This window comes from Schistocerca americana, chromosome 5 (genome assembly GCF_021461395.2).
Source record: "Schistocerca americana isolate TAMUIC-IGC-003095 chromosome 5, iqSchAmer2.1, whole genome shotgun sequence".
Lineage (NCBI taxonomy): Eukaryota > Metazoa > Arthropoda > Insecta > Orthoptera > Acrididae > Schistocerca > Schistocerca americana.
Window position 1 is genome coordinate 203,534,594 of NC_060123.1, and position 15,187 is coordinate 203,549,780.

General features: G+C 39.3%; 1 protein-coding gene across 1 annotated transcript in view; it reads right to left on the minus strand.

The window, feature by feature from the left end:
- LOC124616792 (guanine nucleotide exchange factor subunit Rich) overlaps nt 1-15,187 on the minus strand; it is a 292,166-nt gene that overhangs the window by 222,452 nt on the left and 54,527 nt on the right. Inside the window, exons 4-6 of the mRNA XM_047145207.1 lie at nt 13,286-13,463; nt 13,078-13,211; nt 49-140 (exon numbers count right to left, since the gene is read on the minus strand). Of these exons, the coding sequence (XP_047001163.1) occupies nt 49-140; nt 13,078-13,211; nt 13,286-13,463 (404 nt within the window). The remainder of the gene's footprint in view (nt 1-48; nt 141-13,077; nt 13,212-13,285; nt 13,464-15,187) is intronic.

A 15,187-nucleotide genomic window follows, 5' to 3' on the forward strand; every position in this document is an offset into this window, starting at 1 on the left:
CTAATTAAGGAAAAGAGCAGAAAAGTAAGACAGTATGAAAAATCTTACTTTCTCCTTCCAAACACAATGAGTCGGTACTTGTGATTAACACTAGCACACGTGGCATCTTCTAAACTTTGGGCCCAAATACCTTGCACCTGCTGTAAGGACAAAGAAGCATCCAATTATGTCTTGCATATCAGTTTTACTTTTTTTATGATAATACAAACTAAAACAAAATTATAATGTACTGTCTCAAAATAATATTAACTTAAATGCTGAATAACATAGAAATAGTACTCATTAAAAGCAACAAACATCTTTCAAGAGAAAACATACAGGAATGTATCAAACTGCCCACACTTAATCTCAAGCTTTCAAGACTCTTTCTTCAGAAACTATAGAGCATAAAATGGAAAACCAAATATTTAGAAGATTAGTGTGTTCACTTAGAAATATCGGTCAAATGAGGATATGAGGTAGCATACAGAAGAAGCAGAATAATAAAATGTAACTGATACGATTCTGATTCCCCACCTTCAATCAAATGAATTAATTCTCTGACTGGTGCAGACAAGTTAACTTTTCAAACTCCACCACTCTCCACATGCTGAGGACATTTTTAAACATGGCCTCTGGCTTTTTTTCTTAACTGCTGTGTTTACACATCCTATTCTGCAAACCCTCTCACTGCTGTGGACAACTTACTTATATATCTAGCTTATTACTGACATAGGGAGAAACATCATGGAACAAAAATTAATTTCAATGAAAATTTTCCAATAGATGTAAGCATCTTAACATAAATGAGATCAGCTACAAATGACAGATGAATCGCAATACAACGGCTAGAGTTTGAAATGCACATTATGCCATCCCTAACGTTCACTATGCATGGCTGCATAAGTTTGGCAGTCAACAATTGTGGCACTATTAATCAGGTAACGCCATCCACCACAGCAATGTTGTACCACAGTGGATGGGAAAAATCAGTTTTTAATTGTCTTGAGGCCAACAATGGTTTCTAACTGTTGAGAGTCTGTCGCAAGGTGTGTTCAGTATGCTGTCCACCATTTTCTGCCTCAAGTTGAAATCAAGAAACAGTATGTTCTAAAAGAGATCAAAGTGTCTTTGGGGTCATGTCCAGAATGTTGCACAACGCATGTTTTCAATCCAGCTACAGTCATAAGTGGCCAGTGTGGAGTTGCTAGTCTCCCATCGGGCACCTTCCCAGGTGCTGGATTAGGGAACGTTCACCAGATATGGTGGAAACCAAGGAAATAAAATACCTGGGGTGGACCAAAAATTGCAAAACAACAACTGCTGCCTTGCAGTTGGGAGTTGTGTCTCCAAAGGCTAAGGGAAGAAAACCCTGATTAAAAATCACCCGTCCCCTGGTAGGGGTTAGACGCAGGGTTGACAGCCTGCTCTGTAAATAACAATTGTTGCGAAACTTCTACAAAGTGAAGTCGGATGGATGAAGGAAGACAGACCTGGCATGGAAAAGGACGAAGAGGATGGAATACAAGTAAATGACGGAGGGAAAATAAGGAAGAAGAGAAATATAAGGCGTAGATCAGATCTACGTATTGGTACTTGGAATGTGCGATTCCTATATCTACCAGTACCTCTGAAAGAAATGCTGGATCAAATAATGAATCTGAAGCAAAGTATAATAGCACTACAAGAAATTAGATGGACAGGGAGTGGAGTTTTACAAAAGAAAGAGGCGAATATATTCTATAGCTGCAGCGAAAGAGATCATGAGCTAGGGACAGGATTTGTTGTACACCATCAATTAAAGCATTTGGTAATAGGGTTTACTTCCATTAGTCCAAGATTATCAACACTCAGGATAAAGGGGAAATTCTTTAACTATTCCATAATTAATGCCCATGCACCAACAGAAAAATCGGAAGAAGAAGAGAACGAAGTATTCTATGAATCTTTGGAAAGAGTATATGATGAGTGCCCAAGCCATGATATTGAAATAATAGCCAGAGACCTAAACGCTCAGGTGGGAAAAGAACAGATTTATAGACTGATAATTGGCCCCCACTGCAAACATGCAACAAATAATGAGAACGGAACAAGGCTTATACTGTTTGCAGCATCTAGAAACATGGTAATAGGATCAACACTGTTCCCACATAAATAAATACATAAGGGAACATGGAACTCACTGGATGGAAACACAGTAAACAGATTGACCATGTGATGACAGATTTGAGACACAAATCGAACCTATTGGACGTGAGGAGCCTCAGAGGCCAAAACATAGATACAGATCATTTCCTGGTATGGGCACGGGTGAGGGCAAGGATATCTAACGCACTGAAAGGAGTCTGAGCCAGGGCACAGAAATATAATATAACAACTTTAGAATCAGTGGAAGTTAGAGAACAGTATCAGGAGAAGACAACTTGGATTCTGGAAAATGTTGGAGAATATAACAATATCGAAGATAAGTGGGAAGTGATAAAAAAAGAGGACATCGGCAAGAGAGATACTTGGAATTGGGACAAGACAAGTAAGACCATCATGGTTTGATAATGAATGCGAAATGGTAACTGAAGAAAAGAACAAAGCATATAGAAGGACATTGCGATCACATCGTACGAGGAGGATATAAGAAGAATACAAAGAAAAATGGAGGATTGAAAAGAGGACTCACCAAAGAAAAAAGAGAGAATGGATGAAAGCAAGTGTCAAAGAAATGGAGCTCATGAGAAGCAAAAATTAAATAAGAAAACTCTATAGAGAGGTGAATGCCGCACGGAAGCCTTTTGATAGTAAAACAAGCTTAATAAAAGATGAGACAGGGAATATAATAAGTGAAGAGAAGGGAATATGCGAAAGATGGTGCAGGTATTTTGATAGTCTGCTAGACCCTAGAATGACTATACCAGGTAATCCAGCAGAAACGAATGGGGAAGAGGACCCAGACAACAACACTACCCCACCAAGTATAGAAGTGAAAACTGTCATGAAGAAATTGAAAAACAACAAGGTGGTAGGGACAGATGGTATTCCAGCAGAACTGTTTAAGCGAGGAGGCAAAGAGCTGAAACGAAGCCGTCTGAAAATGATCACCAGAATATGGGAAGAGGAGAAAATGCCCTAACAATGGAAAGAGGGTATCATATGTCCCACATATAAGAAAGGAGATAAGATGGAGTGTGGCAATTACAGAGGGATCACACTACTTAATTTGGGATATAAAATATTGTCTAATATACTATTCGACAGAATACTCCAAATCATACAGAGGGAGACGGGGCCATACCAATGAGGATTCCTTCCCGGGAAGTCAACTATAGATCAAATATTAACCTTAAGACAAATCCTGGAAAAAACAAAGAATAGGGGGTTGGCACGCATCACCTCTTTATAGATTTCAAAGCAGCTTATGATAGCATAAATAGAGAGCAGTTATATCAAGCTCTAGATGAACTGGGAATCTCAAGAAAGTTGGTAAGGCTGGTGAGAATGGCAATGAGCGAAACACAATGTAGTGTAAGCTCTCGAACAGGCTAGTAGGAACATGGGGTTAATTATTAATGAACAAAAAACAAAATATATGGTAGGTGGAAAAGCACATAGAGAAAATATGCCAAATACAACAACAATGGGCAACTGTATGTTCGAGAGAGTTGAACATTTCAAGCAACTGGGCTTGACAGTTACGCATCTAAATGATAGCTCCTATGAAATTAAGCAGAGATTAATACTAGCCAGTAGAGCCTATTTTGCCCTAACAAGACTTCTATCCTCAAGGCTCCTGGCTCGTACCACTAAATTAACTATCTACAAATCACTTACATGACCAGTGCTTACATATGCCTCTGAAGCCTGGACATTAACAACTAAAGATATTGAAACACTGGATGCATTTGAAAGAAAGGTACTCAGACGAATTATCAGCCCAATCTGTGAAAGAGGAAGACAGAGGAGGAGATACAACCATGAGTTGTAGATCATATACAAAGACCGACCCATCAGAAGGATAGTGAAACCATCCAGACTGAAGTGGGCAGGGCATGTGGCTCGCATGAATGATACAGAAGTACCAAAAAGAATATTACAAGGAAAGCCAGGAAGGCAGAGAGGATGTGGTCGACCAAGAGCCAGGTAGGAAGATGGCGTAATCGAAGATCTTAGGAAGCTGGGCTATAGAAACTGGAAATTACTGGCAAAGGACTGAGTGCAATGGAAGGAAACTGTAGAAAAGGCCAAGGCTCATCATGAGCTGTAGAGCCAATAAAGAAGAAGACATTCGTAACTGGAGCACTGAACACAAGATCTTTCAGATAACCCCATAGCCAGAAGTCACACCGATTAAGATCAGGTGATCTGGCCAGCTAAGCTGAAGGGAAATTACAGCTGATAATTCTAGCATTACTGAAATGCCTCACCAGAAGCCACATCACTGCATGTGCACAATGTGCAGAGGACAGTCATCTTGCATAAATATCATCATACCCATATCCTCATGGTGTTGAAGGACTGGAATGACATTGGTGTGTAAAAGGCTCTTATAGCATTTACCATTGAGTGTACACACCTTTGCAGAGTGAAATGGTACCATTTGATATGCATGCGGTTTTGCTGTTACCCATATTCTGCAGTTCTGAGTATTGACATGTCCTTGCGGATGGAAAAGGGCTTCGTCTGCCCACAGAATGTTCCATGGTCGTCACTGTCTACTGACGTGCAAGCAAGAAATTTCAGAACGAATGTTTGTCTTGCTGGCAGGTCAGCAGGAAGCAACTCCTGAACATGGGTGACTTTTAATGCATAGCAATGCAGGCATTTCATTGGATTTTACACACCGTGCTTACAGGTATGTCCAATGTTCAGGCAATTCCCCATGCACTGCATGTTTGTACAACACTGCTTGACCCCTCTTGCAAACACTGTGGCCCCATCTTCAACAAACATCAAATCAACTACTTTCCTCCCTCTGATTCATTGGGCTTCTACAGAACCTGTCCTTTCAAATTTTGTAATTATTTTCTCCAGACCCTTAGCAGACATTGAACAAATGCCTTTTTTCATACCCTTGAGTGTCTGGTACTTTTGCAGGACTATTTGTGCATAGTCATGGTTCTTGTAAAAGAGCTTTACCATCAGCGCACAATCCTTCATAGAGACAGTCATTCTGGGCATCTCATGCATAAACTGAGGAATAGTCGAGTGTTGTGTGTCTGTTGGTGTACATGTTCTGACGCTTACAGTACCATCTATTGGTCAAATTTTCATTAATTTTTTTAATCCATGATGCTTCCCCTTGCATCAATAATATGCTGTTCAAATCTGACATCATTCTCAGCAGTGGTTCTCTTTCTACTGGATTTTGAAGCTGAAACTTTAATTATGGACATCCTGTATTTACCATACAATATAAATACCACTTTGCATGCTATCATTTGCAGAAAAACCTTGTTCCACTATTTTGAACTGTTTATGAAATATGACAATTGTTATGACCACATGATTCTTGGTGCACAGGGACAGAATTGGGTACACCGTGTACGTCAGTTGGACGAGTATAAAAACCAATAACTCAAGAACAAAACTAATGTTCTCAATTTTCAATAAAATTTTGATATCTTACCTACATTTCATACACTTCAATGTATGAGCTACAATCAACCATGCGCAAAATCCACTCAATGCGTTTTACCTCTGCAAACTCTTTAAAATTTCATATAATGCTTTTCTCAATTTGACGCAACACAGAAACCATGACAAATAATGAAAAGAAATTCAGTAGCCTGTCAAGAAAATATATCAGACTCAATGTGCTAAAACCAATTTTTTTCACTGAACAGTTTTCTTAAAATCAGGTAAGTATTTCACATCAGCTGGCAAATCCAAAGGTGCAGCGGCACACTCCACATGACCATCCACAGGATATGAAAACAACTAACTCTAAAACAAAATGTGATACTGTCCTGCTCTCAGTTGTATCTTTTCTACATTTTGTACACAACAATGTACGAGTTAAAATCGACCCTACACAAAGTTTATGCAATGTGTTTTTACCTCTGCAAACTCTCTAAAATTTCGTGCGATGCTTCACTTATTTGGTGCAGTACAGTCACTATGACGAAAAACGAAAAGAAATTCAGTCCTTTATGAAGTAAAGATATCAAACTCTAAGATGTGTGGACACCAAAATTTTTTATTGCAAATTTTTCTTAAAATACAAGTATTTCATAAAGGCCAGAATGCCGTCTCTCAGTACAGGTAGCAGCACTAGGTAAGCCGTACAACAGTGACAAAGACACACTCAGCATGGAATTCAGAGAGCATGTCTGTGGCAATAAAAGGGTTAGGGAACATATTAGATGACTTGTTATGATGTAACTACTATAAGGCATTGTGAAAGCAAGGAAAATCTATAAAACAATATAAAAGAAAAGGGGGATGGCAGTACCAAATGTGTGGTACGGCAATTATATTTAATAATGAGGTGGTCACAGTGGATGAAAAGGAGTGTTGAGAAGATGGATAAGGGCAGCACTGATACACACCTTATCAAGTGAGGTCCAGATAGCACAAGTATCCAGTGCTTTTTGTGGTTAAACAAAGGCTTTATGAAGATAGCGGTCAATAAATGATGACACATTGTATTCGTACAAGCACTATGATGCAAAGAGATGACAGGTGAGTTAGTTAAAAAATATCGTAAACTACATGAATTTCCGATATGAACTTTTAGTCACTGATGCACAAATGGGTGCTTCATTGTTGAAGAGCTCCGAAAATCAACTGTAGTGGTTGTTCACACAATGTTATTCGCAAATTTAGAGATACAAGAGTTTAATTTTATTGCTTTTGCAACAAGTTAAATAGTGAAAAATTACAATAGTCCAGTTAACTTGGCCTATTTTTTAGTTTCAATAACTGTAACTTTATTTCCACAACTATTAATTTTGTTGTCACTTCAAGTTGAGTTGCCAAAATGTTACTGGTTGTGTACAAGTATAAGGGTAAGATTCATGTTTCAAATAAATGAGTAATCTTGTTCATTGACATGTAGGATTCATTACATACAATTAGTTAGGCATTTACTACTATTCCACATTCTGTTATGTTCGAGGTGCTCTAGGTATGTTGTGTGGCAACTAGACTGCCACCTGGCATGCTTGTATCATGTGAAGTATATGTCTCTGATATGTTTGTTTGTGTGGCCATCTTCTGCAGCAGCTGTTAACATCTGTTATTATAGGTTATCTGTCTTGAGCTGGTTGCACTGTAATTAAGAAGAATTACACCAGATGCGTTTCGCTTTTATTTACAAGCCATCTTCTGTGGTATTCTGTAAATTGGATACACATTTTTAGGTTAAAAACACCATTTTCTTTATGAAGTTGGTCTGCAAGCTACTTATGGTGTTTCTTTACTTAGTCTGTACCTTCCCCTCTTGCTAGCAGTGGTTGGTGTTGACAGGCTTCATTTCACATCTGCAGTTTTTGGCATTTTGTATTGTTTCCTGCACTGCACTATTTATAATTGACTTTCTTAACTGTTTTTCATTCATTACTGACACAGTGTTTATGCCTATCTGTTTGTTTTCGTTCGCATTGCGAGTGTTATGAAACAATTTGTGTGTGTGTGTGTGTGTGTGTGTGTGTGTGTGTGTGTGTGTGTGAGTGAGTGAGAGTGAGTGAGTGAGTGAGTGAGAGAGAGAGAGAAAGAGTTAGTGAAATTGTCTTGTATGTAGGTACAGACGTGAGGGGGTGGTTTTTTTCACGTCTCTACCTACATACAAGACATTTCTCTCTCTCTCTCTCTCTCTCTCTCTCTCTCTCTCTCACACACACACACACACACACAGTCCCCATTTGCGAGGGTTCCAGTTGACTTTCTTGATTGTGGGTTTGAAATCTGTCAGTTGGACTCTTGCTCTGAAATCCATCTACCCTGGTATTAATCAATCACTCTTGGAATAAGCATGAAAGAATATATTTCTCATAAGCAATGTATTTATAAATCAGCTAGAAAGATTTAACACAGCCTTCTGAGACACTTCTTCCCAGGGAAGCTCTTCATTCTTGGGAAGCCCAACACCATGGAACTTCCCGCAGGAGGACCCCCACGGCACATCATACATTGCAAGGTGCAGTACACTCTGAGAGAGTTATGTCTGATGACGTAAGCATGTCAGGTGGCAGCCCTGAAGTTGTGAACTAATCTAACCTCCATATCTGCAGAAGTAACCATTATGACTGTTGGATAACTGTCATCAATTAAATTATTTAGTTCAAACCAATTGCTATTAAGCACAATTTTAACATTATCTTTTGTAAATAGTTTTTGTTATCTGTTATAAATTTCATTAGTCTAAATATTCACTTGCATGTGTGAATGGACAGACATCGTTGACAAAAGATAGACAACCAAAATGACTTCAAAATAAATTCACTAAATGTGAATAACTTGGCTTCAGCTGTGTTAGGTATCAATGAACTACCAATTGATGAAATATGAAAATTTGTGCAAGGCTGGTACCCAAATGCAGATTTGCCACTTATCACGAGCAATCGCCCTGATCATTAGGCTATCCGTGTGTGCCTCCCAGACCAACCCAAAATTCCACATGTCACACTATCTACATCCCTACACCACAATATCTTACATTCATAACTAAATGCTTGCAGCTATACCCTGTGTTTTCACACCAATAGGAAGAGACTATGAGGAATCGAGACCTATGATACCCACACCTTGGCATGTAATATTTATTTGCATATGTCACCAATAGGTAGTATGACAACACTTAACACAGCTGATGCCAATTTATTCACATTTAGTGAATTTATTCTGAATTAGTCTGCAGCCCATGGTAGCATTCTCACTTCACAAGCATGGGGTTCCGGGTTCGATTCCCGACAGGGTCAGGGATTTTCACCTGCCCCGAGATGACTGGGTGTTGTTGTGTCATCGTCTTCGTCATCCATCCATCCATCCATCCATCCAAACTAGGTCTGTGGAAGGCAACGGAAAACCACCTCCATTAGGATCTTGCTTAGTATGGTGGTGCGTGTCTCCTGCATCGTTCCCCTACACTCTGTCAAGAAGCATAGGACTTCATTTCGATTTTCCATTCGGAATTAATTTTGGTCAGCTGTCTCATCTACAACGTCTGTTTATCCAGCAAATATCACATGTTGAGGCAGACAAAAGACAATAACATCATAGGTCTCCGTTCTCATTGTCTCAATTTTACTGGTATGGAAATATAAAATATAACTATGAGCATTTAGTGATTAATGTACGAGACTGTGGTACAGGGATGTACACAGTGTGACTTATGGTAGTTTAGGTCAGTCTGGCAGGCAAGTACAGATAGCCTAATGGTTCAGAGGACCATTTGCAATAAGCAGGAATTTGGATCTGAGTCCCAGTCTGGTACAAATTTTCACACGTCACCAATAGGTAATACATTGAACCTCGCATATCTAAATATTCACATTGTCAGAGTAAAAATTTCTCAAATTAACTGTAGGATGATTTTATGTTACAACAGCTACAGTTGGTATCTAGTTTGAATGATGTTTCAGAGGCCCCTGGGTGTCGGAGAAGTGTCGGTGCACAGGCAAGGTAGCAGAAACAGGCAAGCATATGCACCTCGTGGTTCACTGGTTTTGAGCCACCATGGAACCATGAATTTTTAGATAGATCTCTACACGATTAATTTTGACCTGAGTGCCTGGCTAAGGACAGTTGACTATTCATTTATTTTTATTTATCTTTTGACGAAAATAAATACAAGCAATACGATCTTAAATCTCCAGATCTAGTTCCTGATCCATCTGATGTCCCTTTGTATGCTCGATGGGGACAGTCAGTAATGACATAGTGGACTGACAGTAAGGAGGCACCACTGTCAGTACCTGCATTTCCACTGTAAGTATTGACACTGGAAAGGGGCGCAACAGGGTTGTTTCCCGAGTGCCACAATGGTTTCATGGACTTCAAGCATTGGTGTTCTGCTTGTGCAATATCCAGTGAATGCGAAGCTGAGTTCTTTTGCATAGTCAATGTAAAATCATACAGGTAGCTCATTAGGTCAAGCAACCCGTCTTCTGTCAAGTAATTTTTAGTTAATTTTGTGTTCCACAATTAGTTATCTCAATAACTTTCACTTTGTCAATTTTGTGATGATTAAAGGAAGAATGATAGTACAGTACTATCCTTAACTATCAAACAATTCTGGAAGACTGAGTTCAGTATTCTGGTCTTCTCTGAATTATACTCCAGTTCAATGCCAATACGATCACTGAAATCTGCACATACAGCTTTTATCCGCTTATGAAAATAACATTAACATCAAAACTGTAGCAAAAATGTTACTTCATGTTCATTGAAGACTTCTTACACTGCTTTCCTTATATTCATTTGATTTAATTTGGTTTAAATCTAACAAAAAAACTATTTTTGATTCTGTAACAACTTCGTAACACAATCATTGAACAGGGACAGGTCTTTCCTATATCACATGAGAGTGCTTGGCACACACATCTAAGACAAATTGCAAAATACTCTTGAATTTTATACATTGATACTCCACATTTTTATACCCAGAAATGAATAGTTGAGACTGGTTGCACTATTCTGTAATTTGTTTCTTGTTGCACTTGCTAAGAAGAAATATTTCACTACCTTCCTAATGCTGCTTACAGGCATCAGTTCCCTCCTTATAAGTTCAGGTCTGTTTATCATGAGTTAACTGGACTGGTTAAGAGGAAACTTTAGAATATCATGTTATTTGCCAGAAATTGTGTAGGCAATTGTTATAGCAAGAGCAAACAATATACGGAATATAGTACTAATATAGTACTCTACAGCACACCACATAAGATACAGGTTGGGCATATCGCTGTACACATTAATTGCACGAAGGGAATTGTTAGACATCGAACACTGAACTGTAGTTGGAATTAGGCACATTGGACATTCCATTTTGGAAATCATTAAAGAATTCAATATTCTGAGAGCCATAACGACAAAAATGTGCCTATAATATAAAATGTCAGACATTACATCTCACCATGGACAACACAGTGGAAAACTGCTTCACTTAACAACAAAGAGCAGCAGTGTTTGTGTAGACAATATTCACCACACAGTGGAGATGCTGAGTCGCAGATAAGCTCAACAAAAAGACTGTCACAAATCCTTCCTGGACTTTCCAGAGTTTGTGTAGAGTTGTGAATGCATACAGATAACCAAAACTGTGAAAAACCACAGAAATCACAGTGGGACATGTGATAAACATACCTGTTAGGGTAGTGCGACGAAATTTAGTGCTAATGGACTATGGCAGCAGACAACTGACGCGAGTGCCTTTTCTAACAGCATGACATCGCCTGCAATGCCTCCCCTGGCCTTGTGACAATATTGGTTGGATCTTAGACGACTGAAAAACTGTGGCCTGATCAGATGAGTCCTGATTTCAAGTGGTAGGAGCTGCTAGTAGGGTTCATGTGTGGTGAAGACCCCTTGAAGCCATGAACCCAAGTTTTCAACAAGGCATTGTGCGAGCTGGTGGTAGATCTGTTATGGTGAGGGCAGTGTTTACATGGAGTGGACTGGGCCCTCTGATCCAACAGAACTAATCATTGACTGAAACAGTTACGTTCAGCTACTTGGAGACCATATGCAGCCAGCCATTCTTGGACTTCATGTTCCCAAACAACGATGGACTTCTTATGAACGAGAATGCACCATGTAACCGGGACACAATTGTCCAAGATTTGTTTGAAGAACATTCTGGACAATTTGAGTGATTGATTTGGCCACCCACTAAGCATTTATAACCGAAACGTCAGTTAAATCCTGCAACGCCAACATGTTCACAATTATGGACACCTACAGAGGCAGTGTGGCTCAATATTTCTGCAGAGCACTTCCAACAACTTGTCGTGTCCATGCCACATCGAGCTGCTGCACTACCCCAGGCAAAAAGAGGTCCAACATGATATTAGGATTTGTCACCTCAACGTATCTCTCAGTGGTGGCTGCAACTCAAAGCAAACATTCTGAAAGGGCATTTATGCTCTACAAAATTGAATAAGTAGTCAGTGGCTGATTGTAATACCTTAACCACTACACTACTCAGATTCTTCTTACAAAAGCTATGAGATGAAATCGAAGTAAATGTGGCACTTTAGCAAACCCCCAGTAACTTCAAGCAAATCTAATTTCTCACATTTTATTTTTTTATCTGAAATATCATTAACCCATTTTCTTCACATAAGGTACTTTCCAACCTCACACATGTGATTTGCTCCATTTTGTTAGGTGTTATTTCTATCCTCCTCGTCATTTTCTGCTGATGGTGCTTAATTTCTTATTGAAGATCCAACTGTCTCTTTTTGGTGCTCTATTTCTTCTCAAGAATTTTAATGACATATTTTTGTTTCCAGTGTTAAAAATATGTTGCACTTTGATCCTTGAATTTCTTGATATTTCTCTCAAGAAGTGGCTCTTGACAGTTTGAAAATCAAACCACCTTCATCTCATTCCACTGTTCCCATTGCTTTTTCCTCCATAGCTCCTGAAGAATAAACCATGTTAGAGTAAAAGCTTGAGATTCAGTGTCAAAATATTTTTGGAGCTTTATGTCTTGCAAAGATCTATTGTGTACTGAAGTTAGGTCATCTAACCTATATTTGAGACAAGTTACAATACAATACTGAATTTACGTATTGGCTGTCTGCTTACCAGCTCTTCCTCTGAGAGTCCCAGGGGATGCTTAAATAATTGGCAATGTAACAAAACAAAACTCATAATAAATTATAACAAAAATATTAAAAAATAATAACTGCAATTCACACATTTCAAGATTTTTAATAAAAAAAAGCATAATTCTAATAGCTACTCTTACCTGGAGAGAGAGAGAGAGAGAGAGAGAGAGAGAGAGAGAGAGAGAAAACAGTAGTCATTCTATTTATGCATAAGTGTTGGCATGCAAAACAAAGATTAAGTAAAGTAAATAAATCAAGTCAGAGCAATATATAATAATAGTGAGATGAAGCTGAAGATTCACATAACAATCAAAACAAGATTTTGGAAATAACTTACATTCGGGTCAAATTTCAAAGACGGAGCTGTAAGGAAAGCTGCCCTTCCATCACTAAGAACAACTGCAAAACCACCAACCAATGGAGAATACTCTATGTCAATGACATGGACATTCACTTCTAAGATGGGCACAGCTGTAATCACAAACATCAATAAGGCACTTTTCATTTAAGACCAGGGAATTAACTATTTACAAAAAGTATCTCACCTTTAGATACTTGCTGGTCTATGCAAAATGGCACTCTTTTTAAATCTAAACAGTAATCACGGTTCTGACTCCCATCCCATTTATATCTCAATACATGTCCCAATGAGGTTGCCAACATTAACTCATCTCGAATACATACTAGACTTGTTATGCGGCCATCTACAAGTACCTCCTTGTCCTGAAACCAACCACACAATCTATAGAACTGTTATACTTGGTTGATCAGCGCGCTGCCATGCCTGTATGTCATACGTCCTCAATGGGGGAAGGAACGCAGGGAGATGGACGGAGGGGGGGAGAGGGGGGACAAAACATAAAAATTATTTATACAGGTTCCACACAATAATAATACACATAATTGAATAAGTATTTAAAAAGTAACACTAATATCTGCATGGTTAAAGTCATCTAGTTTATTTTAGTTAAATAATTATCTTACTGATCTGCAGAATGCGGTTAATAGTTTTTTTTCTAGTATTTACATTCAAATTTTTTCTACTCAAGCAAAATTACACAACTATTACACTGTAACTAAATAAAAATGATGCAACAATCACTACTATAGTGTTGGTGTCCAGGTGAAATTGCATGGAATTGTGGAATCAGTAATGAAGGAAGTACATCCATCCCCCTTACTACCTGGTCCAAATCTACCTTAACTGATTAAACAATATGAGAGAAGGAAAGTTGCTATTTACCATATAGCAGAGATGCTGAGCCACGATAGGCGCAATAAAAAGATTCACACAATCATAGCTTTCAGCTATTAAGGCCTTTGTCAGCAGTAGACACACACACACACACACACACACACACACACACACACACACACACAAGCGCAACTTGCACACACATCCGCAGTCTCAGAGAGCTGAAACTACAGTGCGAGCAGCATCACCAGTGCATGATGGGAGTGGTGACTGGGTGGGGGTAGGAGGAGGCTGGGGCGGGGAGGGGGAGGGATAGCATGGTGGGAGTGGCGGACAGTGAAGTGTTGCGGTTTAGATGGAAGGTAGGAGAGAAGGTGCAGAGGGGGGAGGGGGTAAGTAGTGGAAAGGAGAGAAATAAAAATAAAAATAAAAATAAATTAAAAGACTGGGTGTGGTGGTGAAATGATGGCTGTGTAGTGCTGGAATGGGAACAGGGAGGGGGCTGGATGGGTGAGGACAGTGACTAATGAAGGTTGAGGCCAGGAGGGTTACTGGAATGTAGGATGTATTGCAGGGAAAGTTCCCACCTGCGCAATTCAGAAAAGCTGGTGTTGGTGGGAAGTGCATCCATATGGCAGAGGCTGTGAAGCAGTAACTGATTAAATGTGTCTAGTGAATATAAGTTTTTATTTTTGATATCAATATAATGGAAGGAAACATTCCACGTGGGAAAAATTATATATAAAAACAAAGATGAGGGGACTTACCGAACAAAAGCGCTGGCAGGTCGATAGACACACAAACAAACACAAACATACACACAAAATTCAAGCTTTCGCAACAAACTGTTGCCTCATCAGGAAAGAGGGAAGGAGAGGGGAAGATGAGAGGAAGTGGGTTTTAAGGGAGAGGGTAAGGAGTCATTCCAATCCCGGGAGCGGAAAGACTTACCTTAGGGGGAGAAAAGGACAGGTATACACTCGCACACACGCACATATCCATCCACACATACAGACACAAGCAGACATATTTAAAGACCAAAATATGTCTGCTTGTGTCTGTATGTGTGGATGGATATGTGCGTGTGTGCGAGTGTATACCTGTCCTTTTCTCCCCCTAAGGTAAGTCTTTCCGCTCCCGGGATTGGAATGACTCCTTACCCTCTCCCTTAAAACCCACTTCCTCTCATCTTCCCCTCTCCTTCCCTCTTTCCTGATGAGGCAACAGTTTGTTGCGAAAGCTTGAATTTTGT